Here is a 20,988-nt window from a genome sequence, read left to right on the forward strand (position 1 = left end):
TTGGCCAGTGACAAATATGTGCAGGTTAAACAAGGTTTATGCAATGAACATACCTATTAAACATTATTAGATATATAGCATGTCTACTAAACATTTATTAAAATGTCATCAAATATACTTTTAACAGTCTTTTAATTTTTTAACACAAAAAACGTAAAAAAGACAAACACGTTATTGTTTATTTTGGGTTTTTTTTCTATGGGAAGGGACTATTGAGTTGTCTAAGAATTTAGAACAATGGTCAACACCTACAGTAGCTCATGTCAACAATTGCAGTTCTTAGGAGATTCAAAGCAAGAAAGGAACTGAGGTGTTTACTGAATTGCACTGGGTCTGAGACCAAATCTTGGTAAATTAAGTACTTGGTAAATCATTAAGAGTCATAAACAGTCCAGGAACACGGGACAAAAAAGACAGAAAAGAAAGAGAGGAAGATAGGAGAGAGGAAAGAAAGACACAATGAGAGAGAAGTTCTAGATGGGAGTTCATTGTTCTGATCAGCCTTTAAGACCACATTCAAGTTACGTTTTTGAACCTTGTTAAGAAATCTTGCCATTCTGTTGTTTTTAGGTTCCTCTCATTTCTTCTGTAAAAACAAAAACCCTAGGTTAAAAATAGTTTGTCCTTGCTAGTGAATACATTTTTAGAACAGAGAGATACAGTAGGTTTCCATTAATTTTGTAGCATCCAGACTATTTTTAGTACAGGTATGTGTGCTGCCAAAATGTGGGCTCAATTCCTGCTTAGGGCATCCAGACTATAGATTTAACTCTTAAGTTGTATTCTGTTTGGTTTGGAAAGCAGGCTATTCTCTTTTTGGCCTGCATTACACAAGATTTGAATACTAGATACCAGTCTGGGGTGTTTCTGGTTGGTCAGGATGTAGGCCTGCGAGATGCAGTGTTTGTATCTTGTAAAAAAAACAAGTACAGGTTTATTCCATGCTGAAAAGAGAAGCCAAAATGTTGTGTTTCTTTTCTTCTCTTTTCAGAATGGAATAAACCTTTACTTCTTCCTTTGCAGCCTACGCATGCAGCTACCTACTTGAACTACTTGTTTGTAAATAGAGTACTTTGTATGTTGTATTTTGTGTTGTGTGTTCTTAGTGTGTCTTATTGTCATTAGTAATAAATATGAATTTATCTACAGTAGGTGTCTTCTGATTTATTATGACTTTGCCAAAGCTGTACCATAGAAAAACACAGGTGCCTCTATACCAACCACTCCTGTATATTTTTGGCATATTGTTTATTTTAGAGGCTGTCATTATTTATTCTACTTATTAACTATCATGTTCTATTTCTGGCATTTTCTGTAAGTCTCAATTTTCACACCATGTGTACTCTGGAAAGGGGTTACATTCACCTCGAGGAAATCTACATTAAAGCTGTATTTTCACATTCACTTCATCTGGGACTAAATGAAAATACTTAATTCCGGCATACTGTACCACCAAATATAATACAAATTACCCACACCTTTAGTGTGACTGATTAATGGAGGTCACCTATCCATCCATGTTCTAACTGTCTCATCCAATCTAGGGTCTCAGGGGGGCTGTCGTGTCTATCACAACAAGAAATGGGCGCAAATCAGGATACACCCTGGACGGCATGTCATTCCAGCACAGGGCAAACACACTGACACAAACATAGACATGCACAAACTAACACCTGGGGCCAGTTTTCCCAGAAGTCAATTAAGCTACCAGCATGCCTTTGGACTTTGAAAGAAATCTGAAGCAGCCAGCGAAAACCCACGTAAACACAGGGAGAACACACATACCCCAAGTATGAAATTGAACCCAGGGCCCCAGCGTTACACGACAGCAATGCTAAGAAATACCCCACTGGCTTTGTTTTAACTTGCTACTGTATCAACCATCTTGATACATAGCTATATAATCAATACCAGATGTTCAAGTTTTTTTTCCAAATCCCCAAATTGTGGCCAAACCACTTACTTGATTAAATCAAATGATCTCATACATATGACATAATATGGTCCAACATGTTTTAAACCTTTACAAGACAATTACTGTATTTAGATTGGTCTCAAGAGAAGCAACGATTCTCATAATTTCTCAAAGTCTGTCTAAATTCCATTATAGCAGCCACATGACCTACTGATGTATCTTTGTCTCTGACCTAACCTCCCATAAGCCTTTTGTCCAGGAATTTAAATTTCATAGATATCGAAACAGCAGAAGAAAACATTAAAAAACATAACTTTGTTTATTGTCCCCCCCAATACAAATGTTCTTAATGTATACTAAGAAAATAGAAACTAACACAACACACACTTCTGTGAAAAGCATTAAACAACTTTTGTTGTGTTTTCATTTGGTTTAGTTCTGCAGCTGTCCTTACTTTCCTACACTCTGTCAGTTATTTCCACGAATATTGTTAGAATGCCCTTTATAATCTTATTAGAATTCTCCAAACATCCCCATAAGCAGTGTCTGAAAGCATGCAAAGTATGCAAAGATGCACTTTCTCTTGCTGTTGTTTTCTGCCAATACGTTAAACCCAAACGAAATCAATAAAAATATGAGCAAACAATCCTTTGAAAGAAACAGTCAATGAACATAAGGAAAGAGCTGTTAACAGCATGATAGTTAGAAGAGCAAATGTCAGATTCAAAACGTTGATGCAATCACAGGTCTTTTTCTTCCCAGGAGCCTGGAAATCCCGGGAAGCAGAAAGAAAGCTAGCTACATAAAGGCACTTTTGATCACTTGCACTTTCAAGCAGCTGTTACGTTCATTTGCCAACTGCCACTTACAGTAGGTGACTGCCTCCTTATGCACGGGAAAATTTCAATTATCTCTACTGTTTTTCAGACATTAGCAAAAGAGTACTCTATCACAAATTGCAAAATGCCATAATAAAGCAGATCTACATTTTGTCTATATTATACACACATTTTAAATGTAGTACATTGCTACTGTAAGTGCTCATTAATTAAATCAAGAAATGGCTTTTATTGTTCTGGCAACAATATTCAGATTCAGCTATGCTCAAAAGGCATGTTTCATATTCTCTGAGGCTTCTATCAGTAAATACGGAAATACCTGTGAATGTTACTGACATCCTGCTGGGGAAGGAGAACTATACATTAACCAATGTGTTATGGAAGATTATCAATTTTAAATTAAATTGTAACTATGCATACGTATTATTGGAAATTTAATTTACTTCTACTGCATCTATAACTCAGTTACAAATAATTTTTTCTTTCAGGCAAGAAACCAGCAGTATTCACAAATTCTGTAAAAGATAAGCAAAAATTATTCTAGGTTGTATTTTCCTCTTAGAAGTTAAAAAAATATTCATGTACGTGAAGAGCCCTCCAGATTTCTTCAAACTTTGTAATCCCTCACTATAATTATGGGAATTATGATTTCTTACCATGATATCCTTATCAAAACCAGTCTTTTCTTAAATAACCAAAAGGGATTATATTTACTAATTTAATGTCTTTTGAGGTGCAATGGTGTATGAAGTTTCTCCCTAGGTTATGCAAGGCTCAACGTATGCAAATTTGACTTTATGTAAAGCCTCCCATGGGTCCCCTAATAAAAAATTCCAGGAAAGGAGAGTTATGTTACATGCATAAAAAGCAAGTAGTGTGTCAACCTCTTTCTGCAGATGAATAGTGAGGATTAAACTTAAGGCTGTCTCTACCAGGGCTCTGTTTTACTCTTTAGTCCAACTTTGGTTTTGCGCTCATGCAGTAACTTCTACATATTATCTTTTTCAAAATTCTACTGTATATACACACTTTTTAAAAAATTGTAAGTAATTAATATCAAGGATCAAACCTCCTGCTAAGAACTCCTCAAGAGCAACCTGGAACATCATCTGAGAAGCCACATACAGTATGACCCCAGAGCTGTACCCCTTGAGGATCTGCAGGCCTCAAACTATTAGTTCTGCAACTAACATCATAGTTCATGCCTATTTAGTAAGGTTTTAGTTAGTTGGATGCTATTTAAAGGAATAATTAGAGGTGTAAATAAATGTGGTATTTGTGTTTTCTGGAAACTAATTACTTATTTCTAGCAAATAGGATTTTTTTGTGAAATACTATTATGAGAACATAACATATTTTTTATTGTTTTAAGACACATTATTTTACTCATACATCACTATGCAATATGGTACATTTCATTTAAATTTTCCATTCCATCTGCATTCCACCCAAATTCCATCTGGGGCATGAATAAATGGGGGGGGGGGGGCAACTGTATATGCTTTAAAAGCTACACAATCCTTTTAAAAATCTTTTGTGATCATATAATATTTGGTAGAAACGTTTTTAAAGAATTGTAGTTGCAGACAGCAGAAAATAATGCATCAAATATTTTTTGTGTCAAATAACTAGCTATTGTGCACTTTTAGAAAAAATCTTATCTTTGTTCTATTCAATAATTTAAAATAATACCATACATTCTTGACTTATTTAACAATAGTCAAGAATTTCTTTTCTAACCTTAAATGTTATCATAGCAGGATCAAACCTCCTATGATATGATACGCATACTTAAAAAACATAATGGTGCTTTAATTCTACATTTCCAATAAAGCTCACAGGTGAGATGCCTGTAAACCAGTGCCGGATTTCCCATTAGGCACTATAGGCACAGTGCCTAGGGCCTACAAAATTTTTTCTTGCGATTGACTCCAAATCAATAATCATATGCTATCTAGCGGCTGTTCTAGAGACTAGAAGTATCGAAGTGATGGTCGCTCGACTCGCTCCATCAATCACGTGGTTTAGCATTAGGATAGTGTAGCGGCCGCACCAGTCGATTTAGCGGCTGCACCTCCCCTTAGCTATGCACCCGCAAGGCAGGCTGGGGGCAGCGGCCATGGGACTGGACTTGAGGTCAGTGTGTCGACCGGAGATTGACTGGCAGTGTAAATAGCATAGAGAGTTTATGAGGAGCCATTGTAAATAGTTGTCAGTGTAAACTGAAGTACCCCTCCTTAATCCTTACCCTATGTGTGTGTAACCCCTTTGAGGAGTTTCAATCTCTGTCCATCAAAGCCCTAGGGGTTGGTGCCGGCACATCAGGGGTGTGCGAACTTCATTCTGTGAGAATCCCCCAGTGCAACATGTCAACAGACATTGTGTCAACTGGCGTTTACCCCTCTTTTTGCACATTTCGGAATGAAAGTGCCTAGGGCCTACGAACACCAAAAGTCAGTCTTGCTGTGAACAACATGAATTAATACCAGTTAAAAGTGATTGGCAAAAACAGATATCAATGAAAGCAGAATAAAACCTTTCTTAAGATTATGACTGCCATTTTGAGGATCCATAAACATACAGAGTGAGATTTTATTGACTCTAGGAAAGCAAAAGATAAGATCTAGGACAGAACTGAAATTAAAGGTGGCTGATGTATGTGAAATAAGCCTGACAGTAAATCATTAGTGTATTCTTGAAGTAGGGTGGAAAAACATGTACAGCAGAGCAACAGACAACAGAAAAACATGAATTCACCTGAATTCTGTAAAAGGCACAAATAGTAGATATGTAGGAATAAAGAAATACACACCTGATGAGATAAGAAAACACTGGCTGATCCAAATATTCTTAAACAAAATTTCCCCGGCTCTATTATTGTGCCCAGATATCGAGGTCAATAAATTATATATATAGTTGGTGTAAAAGATCGCAATCAATATTTTACCTCTCATATGCAGCTACAATTTCTTTCTTCAGCACCCTCAGCAAACCACAGGCAATGTTGGACAAACTACTGTACATTTCACACTGACGGTAAGAATTATGAGCATAGTATTTTTTTCTGAAATAGTACTAACGTTTATAAAATTATATAGAAATAATTGTCTTATGCAAATATTTATAAACTTCTTCAAAATAACATGTAACAATGGAAGTGCTTTACTGCAATTTGACCTCATTTACTCCCAAGACACTGCTGTCCTTGTCTTAGATTGTGCACACTTCCTTCAGCCACTAGGCTGCACACAGTATTAACTAATTTACACAGTATCATGTGAAAATCCAAGTTGAGCTGGCTTATTGGAAGGCTAATATGCTGCTGAGTGCACAGTGGCTCCAAGGTAGAAAGTAAAATATAATTATCATGACATTACGCCATAATTGGTATCCTATGAGAGAAACTGCACATAAAAAACTTTCTTAATAATGGAGGGAGATCACAATCAATGATTAAACTTGAAGCTACTGTATACAAGCAAGGATGACTGAGGCAAATATTCTAAAGAATTTAAAGACAAGACAGAGATGAGTCCCATTCTAAGCTTTTCCTTGTCAAAAGAAAGGAAAAGAGACATCTTTGATAACCTGCTATAATGGGAAGAGCTGCTTCAAAATCTTTGTTCAGCAAAAGCAGCCAACATAAAACAGTTACCTGTTAAAAAATCAAATCTTTGTTCTAATCAATACTATCATATTTTGATAATCATCCTCCTTCATTTACACTGTGATCAGTAACACTGTTACTTAAAATACACAGGCATATTCAGCATACACATCATCTATCTTGCAAAAAGGGAAGCAGTCTACAAAAAGAGGGAGGGAGTGATAGTGATGGAGTTACTGAATGTTTAAAAGAAGCCTAATGGAGAGACTGACAAGAGGACAGAATGATGTACTGTTTTTGTCAATACACATCACTCTGTAACCCTGAGAAGCCCTCATCGTGTCATCAAGACATTACTGAAAATTTTAGAAAAATTCAGTTTTCATTTTAGTTTTTCTGCAATCACTTGATCTTCTTTAACAAAGAAAAAATCAACAAAGTTCATGAACAATTTAGTCATACTCAACAGATTTCTGAGTGTATTGTACATTTATTTTTATTTTTTCCACTGAACCTCGTGAGGTACTAATAAATAGAACTAAATACAATAATATCATGGAGGTACCTGGTACTTGGACAGCCTTGCATTTACCAGCAGTAATGAAAAACCCTTAAAACATCAATGCAAATAAGTACTGTATACAGTGCATCATAGATACATTAATTGACTTTGGAAGTCTTTAATAGAATTACATACAGTACAGATAAAGCAAATGTTCATTTCTCATCCATTGTCTACATTTAATCTATATTAATCTGTACCACTCTAAGCTCTGCTTTTACCCCTTCTATTACTTTAGTCATAAATTCATAAATAACTCAGACAGAAACTTTAAAAAAAACAATGCATCACACACGGGAAGATGTTATTAAAATCCCTGTCATAACATAACACTTCAATTAATTTCTTTTTTAAAAGGCAGGAATTCCGCACACTTTTTAAAATCGCCACCCAAAGATAACAAAGACTGACAGCACTAAGTGCTAGAATCAGTCCAAACACTGAGGTTTTCTGAGCTTGTCACATCACCGCCACCTTGCCCCCAGGTTCCCCTTTTCAATTCACCTCCTCCTGGGCACAAACTGTATGTTGAACACTAGAAGTACTTAATGTCCCTGTCTGATAGCCACGACAGAGCTAACAGTACTTATTGATTGGGTGTCTGACAAATAAAGGCAGCTCTGTTATTGAAACACCCCCTCTCACAAAAAGAATAACTGAAGAAGTTGTGCACTCAGCAATGGTCTTGATGAAGTATAGCAACATGCTTCCACATTAAGACCAATCAAAGCAACCACAAAAGAAAACTTACAGAAAAACACCATTAAAATGTGTTACGGAGAGAAGGGGCTATGGACAATAAGCATGGCTTTGCATATTTTATGTAAAGCTGACTATTACCGCACTGCTCTCTTCAATTTTTTTAACATCATTCATGCCTCAGTGCATGAATCAGTTTCTTCACAAATTCATTTTTCAGGATCCAAAGGACATTGCGTTAAGAAAGGCACGTTTATGTAATGGAAGCACAGAACTACAAGGAAAGCACAATCAGTAAAATACTAACGCAAACATGCTTACCATCCTCTTTGCATTCTTCCGGGGGCTTAGCCTTTTTTGCAAGCCGTGGATCAAGCCATGATGTCGTCTTGGTGTTGTGACTGAGGAGAAAAGAGGATATTTTGAGTGGACACATTGCAGCAAATCCAACCTTAAAAAAAAGCTCTCTTGTCCCCACCCCTAAAGGGGAAAAAAAAGGTTAGTCTAACAAAATTGCAATCGATATGTTTAATTTGCTTACTGCTTCTAATTAGCCTTGAAAGAGGTGTGAGGGTAATTGTGCAAACAGCTGTATGTTTGGCAAATTCAGCTCTCTGGACTGAATGCAGCTATTGGACAGAGATCAGATACATGGCTGCCAAGAAAACTTCAATGAATCTGTTGAGCTCATCTAAGGAAACAATGTCACTCCTTCAGGATAGCTGGACAGGGGTGGGTGCTGTAAACTCAGTTCTAATGTTTAAATTAAATGTAGGCAAGAGTAAAACATGAATAACCCCCCCTGTATCTAATGAGTTACCCTATTTTGTACTCCTACGTCTTTTATCTGGTTTCACAGCAATCTATTTGGCAAGACGATGCGAACCAATGTTAAATGCAACCCTGCTTCTTTAACTCCCTGGTCCTAAAGCATTTTTCTTTCTAAAAGAAAAGACTTTTCAATACATGAGAACCTTTGTGAATATAAAGCAATTCTGATGTGCAACTTGAAAACACAAAATGGCAAGGACTATATAATGGCATCGTGTTTGTAGCTTTTATATAAGACTTTTTGAAGAAAGTACATACTACATATCAAAAGACACATACAGTATGTTAAATAACAGCAAAGAATTTCAGTACGGTAGCTACCAGGACATTGGAAAAAAAAAGCAGATGCACATAATGATGGTTTACATAGTGGATGCACTAAAATTTTGCTGAATGGGAGATGACATTGGTAAATATATTCTTATTATTAACATTGGAAATTAATTGTGAAAGTCTCATGCTAGTAGGACTATTTGGCCACTATTGGAAGCAACACAATCTGTATATCTATGACACATTCTTTGCACCAGGTTGCTGATGCTACTGTATGTTACTGGATTATGTTCCATTCTTTTCATGGAGGCTGAAGAAGCATGTCCCTGTTTTACTGGTCTCTGAACCCTCTGCACACACCATCCCAAAACAATCCAGACATGTGGGGTACAAGTTTGGTGAGTAACTGTGAGATTTTCATCTAGCAATAAAGGTACAGTTACATGAGAAGCATGAGGATGGACACTGTCCTTCTGGAATATTGCCACATGAGAATAACTCAGTAGGAAGGGCAGCAAGTGAGGTCCAGGAATAGCTCATGACCACGGAGTCAGGTTGCCATTAATCACTACAACTGGAGTTCTGTAGTGATTAGGCAATTCTACATAGGCCATCACACTCAAACTCCCACAATGACATACAGTAGAAGTGGTGTTATGGATCACAGATCATGACCTATTATTGATGGACAGAGCTTGAACGTAAGATCTTGCTAGATTAAAAATTGCTGGCTGTGAATATCCTTTGTGGTGAGCAGTGGTGTGCAGACTTAGTCAAACATACCGATTGCAGGAGGACATTATTCTCTTCGTAAACAGGGCATATTGGTTTCTTTCTGTGTTTCTCTTTCTTGATTTGTACCGGGTGTGACATTTAACAAGTTAATTCATCTCATCACTTCTACCCAATCAACTCTCTCACTTATTAAATTATTTTATGCCTATGCGGCAGTCAAGGTCACTTGAGTGCATCATGGCGAGTCCTGAAAACTCAATATAATATAAATCAATATTAAAAAACTGCATTATTATTTTTTTTTCTAAAGAATATATACACAGAATGTTATGTTTCTTTTAAAGTCCAGTATGTTTAAACAATACTTTATCTGGATAATTGCAGATTTGCCTAAATCTACTGTATTTTTGTGACACAGTGATGTATTCACATTTTGTACATTCCAAAGTTACAGTCCATTAATAACATTATTCGACTTTTACCAAAATGTTTTTGGTTCAGCAGAAATAAGTAAATAGTAAAACATACTCAATGAAGTAGACTTCTCCTTTCTCAGTGTAGGCCATCTCCCAGTTGTCAGGCAGTGGTCCCAGCTCGTCATTCTCGTCAGGTTTTGTGGGCTGTTTTGCTGGCTCCCCCTCCTCTTTTGGCCCCTCAGTGTGGCTGAAGGTCGGTGTGGTGTATGGCTGTGGAGGTATCTCACCTGAGGCATCTGTACTTTTATCTTCATGTTCACTGGATTCTACAGACAGAACACATGGTGAGTCAGGCCTGACCTCCCAAGTGCACTTTTAATTTCCCTGAAGACCGCAAAGTTAAAAGGAGTGGGGAAAAATCACTTGGGTAACCAATATGAAACTGTTATAGAAGGCAGGTTTTGCAGAAAGGGAGACACAGCAAAAAACAAAAAACAAATCTATGGAATGTCACAGAGATCTGCTTAGATTACAACTGTACTGTACTTATTGATTTTTTCGTAAAATTCCTTGTCACATGCACAATCGGAGAGGAGGCAGCAAACATACATGGATAAAATTACAGAACTAAAAACAGTTTTTATACAACACAAAAAAAAATGCTTTTTTCCTTAGGTTGAAGCATTTCTAAGCTTTTGAAGGATGTATTTACATAAGGCATCTGTACTGCTTTTTAGTCTAAGGATTAAGCTATCTGTTGCTTTAATAAAAAGCTTTGAAAATATGCATTTTGATGCCATAATGATTAATGAGCAGTAACATCTCCAAGAATACTGAACAGTAAACAGATATACTTCATATTATTATTTAATGGATTTGCCCACAGTAAACATCATAATTGCATAAGATTGTGAAAAAGGACATCAAATAATGTACTGTATGTCCATTTGCTTGTTCATTTTCAGCTTGAATAAAAGAGTTTAAAAATGTCCTGCCATACTGTATATTTTAAGGCACTCTCAACTTACTGAAAGTCTATCTATTCATACATGTATGAAAGGTAAAAATCATAATGATTTGGAAGAGTAGCATACTTAGAGCCACATATAGCTTAGGCCTCTAGATTTCAGCCTAACAATTACAGGACATTCTGGTTGCTAGGAAACAAAACAATGAAGATTTATCTTCTAATTGATGCTTAATTTTGTTGAAGAGTTGCATAAAAACCTATTCTTATATCTTAAAACATATTACAATGCATATATTTAAGCAAAATGGTTTTAAGGCGATAATCACAGATCTTGTAATCTAACTGCTGAGTGACCTTCAAAGTGAAATTATCCTCCATCAAACTTGTTTTTGAGACAGAAGGCTGCATAGAACAAACTGGTAATTATATACAGCAAAAACCCTTCTCTCTCTCACTCTCTCAGATTTCTCAAAACTGCAATGAGATCCAGCACTTTTGATTACTAAAAAAAGTCACTTTTTATTTGTTTCTTGCTGCAGGAGATACTTGACCAAACACACACTTGAAAAACAATTCTATTTTTACTGTTTGACAATTACATTTTGGAAAGAAACTGACTAGTATCTTTTAGGTTAGTGAATGTGTGTTTGACTGACTTAAACCCCTACTATTTATTTTCTGTATTTTTGTGCTTATTAACTAGCTTTACTATAGCTTATCTCTCTAAATTAACATCTTGCAATCATCATTCTAAACAATTTCAAAAAAGTTTTTCTGTATTTATCTTGCAATGTCAGGAGCTGTTGTGGGATGAAACATATTTTTTAATTATTTTTTGGTTTTAATTTTAAAAAATCAATCTCGTCTTTAAAGACTAAAAGTTTAAGATCAAACATGAAATGCTGTTTTATCCCCAAATTATGACCAATCCAATGATATGATAAATTACTTTAAAAATAAAAAAAACATTTAAAAATGCATTGCAAACTTTAAATAATTTTTCTTTTCTCATTTCTCACTTTTAGAATTTTACAAAATAAGATTTACAATAAATACATTAAAGCAACCATGATTTAGCATGCATTTTGCTGAGAGATCTACCAAGTCCTTATCTTGCTCAATGATGGTTTATAATAGCTTAGAAATTCTGCCCAAATGTAACTGCTAAGATTTTGGTTTCTTTTCTTGTGTTTGGTTCCAACCAACCAAGAATCTAATTGACAGTGGTATGGTTAGACAATAAAAGAAACATATTTGTGAAGGGCAAAAAACACTCACAATATGTTAACAAAACGAGCTGGTTTGTGACAACTTCAAATATTACATTAGTTATAGTCATTTTACTTCTGCTGTATTGTAACTTTTCATAGCAGATAATCCTTCCATCCACCCTTTATCAGAAAGCTAATTCTAGCAAGGTCTATGGCAATCTGAAACCAATCCCGGAAACAAGGTTATGCTGTGGATATGACAAAACTTTAAAACATCATATTAATAATACATTGGCTAGCAACAACAACATTTACTCCCTTCCAAAGATGTCCCATTTTGTGGGATTACAGATAATCCTGTGAGAGACCCTACCCTGGGCTAGAGCCACCCCAAGGGTCTGCATGCACAAGAACTCACAATGGCTAAAAGATGTGGAGTCCAGGAGGCTTCACTGAAGACCTTTATCAGGTATAACAGAAACATACAACTCAAAATCTTAAACCACCCCTACCATCATGCATGCCTGTTACATAACACAGAAATTATAACTGTGTGCTAAACACTGTATCAATGAATCAATAATAAAGTCTTTCACCCTGAGTGTGGCTATTTACAAGTACCTGTAATTAGAGGCCATATAGCAGAATTTAGTGGCAGGTTGGCTGTAATTGCAGCCATTTCTTAAGACACCTGTCTGTAAACATAGAAACATTTTAAAAGTGAATACTGTCAATCAAAACTTGAATGCTCAAACCAATTTCAGTCTTTAGAAGTTCTGAAAGAATATAAATGTCAGCAAAAAAACTTAAAAGAACATTTAAAAAGTAAAATATGCTGACTGCTTATGTACAGTATTTCACCCTTTAAGTTGATATTTGTTGAAAAAAACCTTTTGGTGCATTGGTGAATTTATTAGATGGCTGACTTCATGCAATTATTCCCACAAAGGGATTACGTACAGTACATTATCCTGACACTTACATTTATTTGCTGTATGACTTAAAAACAAAAATAATACTATAAGTTGACCTTGTAGCCCCAATACATTCAGAGGCACAGCAGGTGAACTAAGTCAGTATCCATCCATGTTCTAACAGTTTTATCTTGTTCAGAGATGTGCGTGACACCAGAGTCTAATTCAGCAAGCAACGGGCGCAAGGTGGAATACTCTTTTGATGGGATGCCAGTCCTTCACAATGCACACACAGACGAACACACTCATAGCAGGGCTATTTCTTTCCCAGAAGCTTATTAACCTATGATTTTATGTCTTTGGATATAGGGAGGAAACCAGAGCACCCAGTGGAAACCAATGAGACAAACATACAAACTGCACACAGATAGCACCCCAGGAACTTAACCCACGGTTTCATAAATTCCAATTTATCAAACAGATGCTGCCTAGTAAATGCATTGCTCTTTGCTCATGCAATAGCACCAGAAAGTAAAAGAAGAACATACAGATGCAGCCATTCAAAATGCACGGTAAAACCCCGTACCGTGCAAAAATATCTACAGTTTAGCGCGTTCTGTCGCAGTACATTATTAGCTGGCCAAAATCACTGACAGGCGACACTTGTGGTGCATTGGTTGTTAGTGAAACGATTGCTTAATTTAATCTCTTTACTGTGCATGTTTAAATATGCTTAAATATTGAATATGAATATGGAATTTTAAAACTAAAGGGAAATTTTAGTAGCTGAGTATAAAAAGAAGAGGAGCATAACATGTCTGAAGGTCATAAACGATATTAATTTAGGAACATAAACATATTATGTAAACTGTATATGGCTGGTATTGGTAGTTTAAATATAAAATACACACCAGTATTCCACTTTCTTCCTAAACATTTTAAGTATCAAAGTCTTTCATTTGGTTACATACTGTGGTTATTTTGGAAAAGTTTTTACATGCTCCTTCTGACTAAATTAAGTTTATATACTCCATAAAAAGTTATGTTTTAACCTTTTCTATGAATATTTGCGCTCGTTATCTCAGTAAAAAAAATGCATACTATTTAGAATTTGATTAATAGAGAATATAATATGAAATTGCATATCTAAAGAAATTAATAAAGCTATAATTATATTCATATAGCTCAAATGATTACAGAAGTACACTTTCTTTGTAAACATCAATTTGACTCATTCAAATATAAGAAAAAAGCGATACACAACGTGTAAATATAATCCCTTTCTCTCCTTTAACTTAAATAATTGCATGAAGAAATCCTTAAACACAAAACCATCATGTATAATAATTCATCCTGCTGGTTCCCTGTTGAATGACGCTGACGGACCAGGTTCAATTCCAGGCGGTGTACTACATAGTATAGTTTAAATTGTTGGCTGATTACTTGCTGCCGACATTTGGATTAAGACAAAATATAGATTTTCTCAATTCGGGTGTAAACCTGAAAAGAGACACATAATGTTCACAATAAGCTATAATAGTGGACTATTTGTATGCATTCAGCTCTATGAGAAACAAACTAAAAGTAAGGCTCTGATCGCGCTTTGAACCGCCTGGGTGCAGCTCTCTACATTACAGTGCTTATTACCACTACAAGGACAATAGATTTTTTTAAAAAAAAGAAACAAATGTCAAAATGTTTCCAAGACGTCCACTTGTGTTACTTTAGTTGCTTAGTTACATGATTCCATATTATAACTATCAAGTGATGTTAAATCACTACAACATTTATCTTTTTACAATAACAGCAAGTGGTGTTCTTACTACGTATTCTTAGAAAAGGATAAAACGTTATAACTTTTTATGAAGTACAGAATATAAGCTTAATAATGTTAGAACAAGCACGTTAAAACCAGAACCCATGTAAGTTACCAAGTTAAAGACTTTGATGCATAAAATATTTATGATAAAGGTGGAAGGTTGTGTACTTTTGTTCAACTGAGCAATCTTGCTTTTATAAAAAAATACCGACTTTTTAATGTTTAATGATTAACATGCTGTAATACACAGTTTAAAATTATTAAAAGTCTAAAGAGTATACAACTTAAATTCTTAAGTGGAAAAAGACTGTCCCTCAGCAGTGATGGGGATTTGAAACCGGGCATTTTTGGCGACAGCTCCAATGCTGTACATGAGACGTTAAGCTTTATTACAGTTTTACAAGGTGCTTCCGGATACTATTATCATATTTCAATTATCATGTGGTATGATGCGTTATATTGCGTGACATCCGCCGCGTTTTAACGCAACGTACCTCGCGCAATTTAAATGGCTGTATTCTTCATAATTTACTCCTAGTTATTGACACTAACTTATTATTTGTCCTGATTCTGGATTTTAATACCGATTATACGATTAGAGTGGCTCTAAAAGCTGTTTATATCGAAACATTCATAATTAAAAGAAAGGTTTTAATGTTTCAAAAGTTTTTTTGCAGCAGGTTCTGTAACAGCATGAAAGACCATTTGATGTTTTAAAGTGTTGTACTTCTTGAAAAATACATAATTTATGTATTATATAAATACCATTACTTATTAAGATACAAAAGCATGTTGTGGTAAATTCACTAAAAAGCTACCATAGTACATTACAGTATATAGGCTAAAGGATAGAAGAATTTGGAATTTCTTCACAAATCTGTGAGGAAAAATCTGTGATAATGGAATACTGTACCACTATATTTCTCTGCATACTGTTTATATACAGTATACAGTGATAACACCAAATATTTATTTGATTTAGACAAGTCTAATTTTGTTTAATTCACAAAACGTAAGGATGTTAAAATACAGAATGTTATTGCAGAATAAAGAACAGGCCTTCCACTTTGATGGGTGATAAGAAGTACGTTATTGCTTTGAGTGAAAAATACTGTAATAACTCCGACTCTTGCAGATGGAGGTGAAAAACGTAATCATCTCAATTAATCTGTAATATCATACCAAACCTCTAATTTAGTAAGGCCAATGTTTACTCTTATCCATTAAGGAACAGCAAAAACAACCATTCTTAATTTTGTCCATAAATCTAAAATATTGTGGTCTTTTCAAACAGGATTAATTCCAAAAACAATGACTACATTCGTTTACTTAAGAGTTCCACCACAGAGTAGCAATCGTGGAATTAAATAAAAAAGCTCTTAATTTCACTCTAATTAAAGTAAATATTTTGAAAAAAACATTTCAATAAAGATTAAACAACGCATGTATCTGGAACTAAAACATTTTAATAAAATTTACTATTGAAATAGGAAGCTAATGTGGAATTCATGACCTGAATGTATGCAAATGAATAGTTATTTCTCCCTGTTTAATTAAGTTTGAGGGAGATGGATTCTGGGAGGAGGGTTATATTCTGAAGGAACTACTGTACATCTCTCAAATCAGCTCACTCATTCAATAACAAATCACCTATGTGGAAGTAAGACAATACACAAAAGGAAATGAAACATGGATTTCATTGCATAAGAAAGACTACAAAAGAGAGGAGCCCATGTGGTCAATCTAGTGTGGGTGTTTTTTTTAATTGAGCCAGGAAAAATATTATTTGGAAAATAAAAGAAGTTCTTTTGTTCCATATTGCAGCTAAAAAGATCAGATTGATGTGAAAATTAATGACTTTGTCATACATTTCATTTTACTAATTCAACACTTAAATAAAGTGTTTTTCCAAGGAGGACAAAAATGCAGTTCGTTTTTTACTTATGCATTATTCACAATAAGAATATCTGCATTAATGTCGGCAGAAGATACTTCTTTTGACTCAGAGTCTCGGAGCACCTCAGGTAACTTTTCTTAAATTCTGAATCAGGAATTGTAGAATTAGGTTCCAGAGCTCTGACCTGGAGTTATTGCTACACCATTGCCATTGACAACGGGTCTCTCCTCTTCCTCTTCCTCTGGAGGATCGATGCCGGCCTTCTCCATGTTGCTAACTGACTTGTTTCGCTTCCGTTTCCCCTCGGCACTAGGTCTGGCGCCTGGTAAGATCTGGTCTGTTACATTTAGCAGCAAGGGGGTTGGTTCAGCTGGTGGTTTGGGTGTGCCGTAATAGTTATCTGTGAAAGATACATTAGAAAAAGAAATTTAAAACCTCATTACTTTATACCAAACTAACTCATACAGGGGTTGTGTTTAAAAACATTTCTTCTTAACTTTACATGAGTCTCCCTCCCCAAGAAATGTACTTTCAGGCTCACATTGCCACCAGGGAAGACAACACACCTAGATTTATTTGAAAGCTGTTTTTTCTAAAAATCTCCATCCTGGATAATCTCTCTTATTGTCAAATATTTAATATAAAGTAAGTCTGAAGTCATTGAAGAACTCATAGGGAGCAGATATTACTGAAAGTATTAACAAGGGTATAAAGCACCTTGGAACTGGAGAGACATTAATTTTCTGTACACTGCAAATGTAATTAGATAATGGAAAACCTCTAGTGGGGCTTTTGCATATCGCAGAAGCCAGGAACTCAATAGTTTTGGATGATGGAGGCTATGCAGCATGATCAGTAAGTCTGATTAGCACAAAACATGATATTTTAAAACGGACTGATGCAAACATGGATGTACTCTATCACCCTGTAAACACTGTATGAAAAACACAGGACTCCAAAAGTATTTAGGATATACAGTGTCATCCATATGTATTGGGACTTTGCTCTATACTCAAGCAATTAAGATTGAAATTAAAAGATTAATATGAGGCAAAAATACAGAATGTCACCTTTTATTTCTGGGTATTTCTGTGCTTATGTGCTTTACTTTAACATTTTAAAATAATACCAATTTTTCTGTTTCATCAGCACATTTTATGTGCAGTAAAGAACTTAATATTTGGTTGCAAATCCTCTGTATGCACTGCTATACAGTACATTGATATCACTGAACTCTTGTTTTGTTCTTTCCAAGCCTTCAAAGCCTTTGCTGCTGCTATTTTCTGTTGCTGTTTTGGGAGGGGGGGTTCTGACTTTAGTCTCTGTTTCAGCAAGGGAAATGCATGCTTGATTAAATTTCAAACCAGAGATGGTCTTTGCCAGTCTAAGACTTTTCACTTTTTTGCCCCGATGAACTCCTTGGTTGCCTTGGGAGTGTATTTTGGGTCATTGTCCTGCTGCATGATAAAGTACCAGACAATGAGTTTGGAGGCATTTTCTTCTACTGTTCAGAGGCAGATAAAATATTTCTGTACACTTCTTTAGTCATTTCATCATCAATAAAGGACCACCTGCAGTTCATTACTTTCTCCATTCTTTTATCTTGCCATCACTTTGTTAGAGGTTTACTGTATCTTTGATTCATCTGTTTATAACACTTTGTTCCAGAACTCTACTGACTCATTTCACTACTTTTTAGCAAATTTTAATCTGGTCTTTCTTTTGTGGTGCAGGTGAGAGGTTTGCATCTTGTGGTGTAGCCTTTATAATTCTGCCGTCAAAGTATTCTGTGGCAGAAATTATAAAAGCTACTACAAGTATGTGTTCTGTAACAGTTGTTTTAGAGTTTTTCTCCACAGCTCTGATAATTTTTCTATCATCAACAGCAGCTGTTTTCCTCGGTCTCCTTGATCTTTTCTGATTGTTAAGGATGCCAGTGGTTTCTTTCTTTTTTAAGATATTCCAAATTGTGGACTTAGTTATGCCATGTTTCTGTGCTATGAATCTGACTGAATTTTTCTTTTCTTTCAACATCCAAATTGCTGTCTTTTCTTTCAGACAGTTCTGTAGTATTCAAGTTAGTTCAGGCCTACTGATTCCAAAGGCAGACATCAAAGGGAAGAGCAAAGGATAAATCCAGCACTACACATTCACAGCTCTTTTATGTGTGCAGAATCAATGCAATATGAAACACCTGACCAATGAGAAACATCTGACACCCAACTGTCCTAATACATATGCTCATCTGAAATGGGGGTATTAAACACAACAAGTGCTATTATTCTAAAATGGTACAACATAATGTACTGTATAAGTAAAGTATAGATAAGATAAGATAATATAAGATTACTTTATTAGCCATATACAATTTCTTGCATTAGGAATTTGTCTTTTCACATAAGTACTCTATAAGAAATACCCAGAAGTAGAAGGTGACATTCTATACTTCTCCCGCATATCCATTTTTTCATCTCAAATTCAAATTGGATTGGATATGTGATACAGTCACATACTATGGGATAAATATTTCAGTAAGGATGAAGACTGAAACACTGTAGGATGTCTCTTCTCTTCCTTATCTAGCTGCCTAGTGACCTATTGGCAAAGAGTAACGTTACTGTACTGTACCTATGCGGATGTCAAGTTCAGTGTGCGATAAACTGAAGCCCCGGCATATTGTAAAGTGTCAAAAACAATGAAGGAATTATTCTTGTAATGACTGCACATTTCAACACTTTTACCTTATGTTTGCTTTTGGGAAATATGGCACACACAAGTACTTTGTGGTCAAAATCATACGACCATGTTTTTTTCCATTTTAACCAGTAGCTGGTCTCAGAATACCAGAGTTTATTTTCTTTTATGTCCACTTACATGTACATTCACTTTCATTTACAGCCCTCTACGTTGTCAGTTCAGAACAGCTTCCTTGCTTCCTGCAGTTCATTAGAGAACCCAGACGATGTCCACCTTCACTGACCATTATTAGATTTCTTTTTTGAAAATGTGGCCAGTTTTTTTATCTTGTACTATAAACTTCCAATTTTGAATTGCCAAAAGCTAATCAGAAATCATAAACATAGTTTTCAATTGCAACTCCTGAACTACAGAGGGAGAATAAAGTCGTGTATACACATTCCTTCAGCATTTCCACCTGTCAGATCACTTTGCCATTTGACATGCTGCAAGCTCCACAGTGTCTTTTATAGAAAGTCTCTCACTAAGATCACTAAGAGCTTGCAAGAGTTTGGCACTCAAATGCCAGCAGCATCCAGTATTATTCCAAAGCTTGGGAAGTGCTGGTCACAGTTAGCTAATAATTTGGCACTGGCAGAAATCAGTGACTTCTTAGCTGCTGGGATGAGTCTCTCTTAAGCTCCCTAATTTTTGCTTTAGCAGGATTTTAAACTTCAGGTATCTTTTAATGACAGTGTGGATTTTGAATTTGTAAGAGAAATGGCATTAAAGGAGAGTAGGTGCACTTTGGCATTCCAACACAAAAGTTTCCAGAACTAGAAATGATTAAAGCAATTGCATCTCCTACTATCTTTTTTGTTCAATTAAACAAATATCCCTCAGTGTCTGTGGTACTGTACTATACATAATATTATCTAGGATACAAATGTCTACATACAAACAGTAAAGCAATATTAAATAACCGTATGAATATGGCATATTTGGCATCTCAAGATGAAAAAAACACAAAAATTGATTTCATAAACCAAACACATACAATAACTGCTACAGCTCAGAGGAGAAAAGTAAGGTTTACTAGACTTTCCTTACTAACATTCTAATCAGTGTGAGATAAATGTGACAACCCTGCTAAAAAGCCCCAGAATAACAAATAAATGCTTTTTAAACATTAATAGATCCATAGAAAATGTGTGTTAAAGCAGTAGTTATATAATGCATTTATATATAAAAACTCTTTGCTTGACAATAAATGTATTTTAGACTTTTTTTTAAATGATAGAAGTACAGAAGAACAAGAAGCAGTAAAGAAATCAGTTAAAATAATTTATGAGTCAATGAGGAACATACAGTATATACACAGTACATAATTCCTACCTGCTAAAAACTCTCACTTGTAATCTTTTACAAAACTATGTTCCTTCACATCTCCCTTCTAACTTTCTTACTTTCTGGATGCAAGCTAGTACAGAACTAGTGTAATGCATGGCCATTGTAATGCATGATTAGCTGTTTTTGCTTAAACTATTTACCTGAACAGTTTCAGTTCAGAAACACAATGAAATATAAAATGTAAACTTTTCTGTATACTGTATGCATCTCTCCC

The 20,988-nt window shown here is 35.3% G+C and overlaps 1 protein-coding gene across 1 annotated transcript in view; it reads right to left on the reverse strand.

The window, feature by feature from the left end:
• LOC148829612 (membrane-associated guanylate kinase, WW and PDZ domain-containing protein 2-like) overlaps positions 1–20,988 on the reverse strand; it is a 388,779-nt gene that overhangs the window by 107,748 nt on the left and 260,043 nt on the right. Inside the window, exons 4-6 of the mRNA XM_088923166.1 lie at positions 16,873–17,088; positions 9,990–10,203; positions 7,944–8,023 (exon numbers count right to left, since the gene is read on the reverse strand). Of these exons, the coding sequence (XP_088779292.1) occupies positions 7,944–8,023; positions 9,990–10,203; positions 16,873–17,088 (510 nt within the window). The remainder of the gene's footprint in view (positions 1–7,943; positions 8,024–9,989; positions 10,204–16,872; positions 17,089–20,988) is intronic.

The sequence above is a fragment of the Atractosteus spatula genome, chromosome 8 (genome assembly GCF_055471065.1).
Source record: "Atractosteus spatula isolate fAtrSpa1 chromosome 8, fAtrSpa1.hap1, whole genome shotgun sequence".
NCBI lineage: Eukaryota > Metazoa > Chordata > Actinopteri > Semionotiformes > Lepisosteidae > Atractosteus > Atractosteus spatula.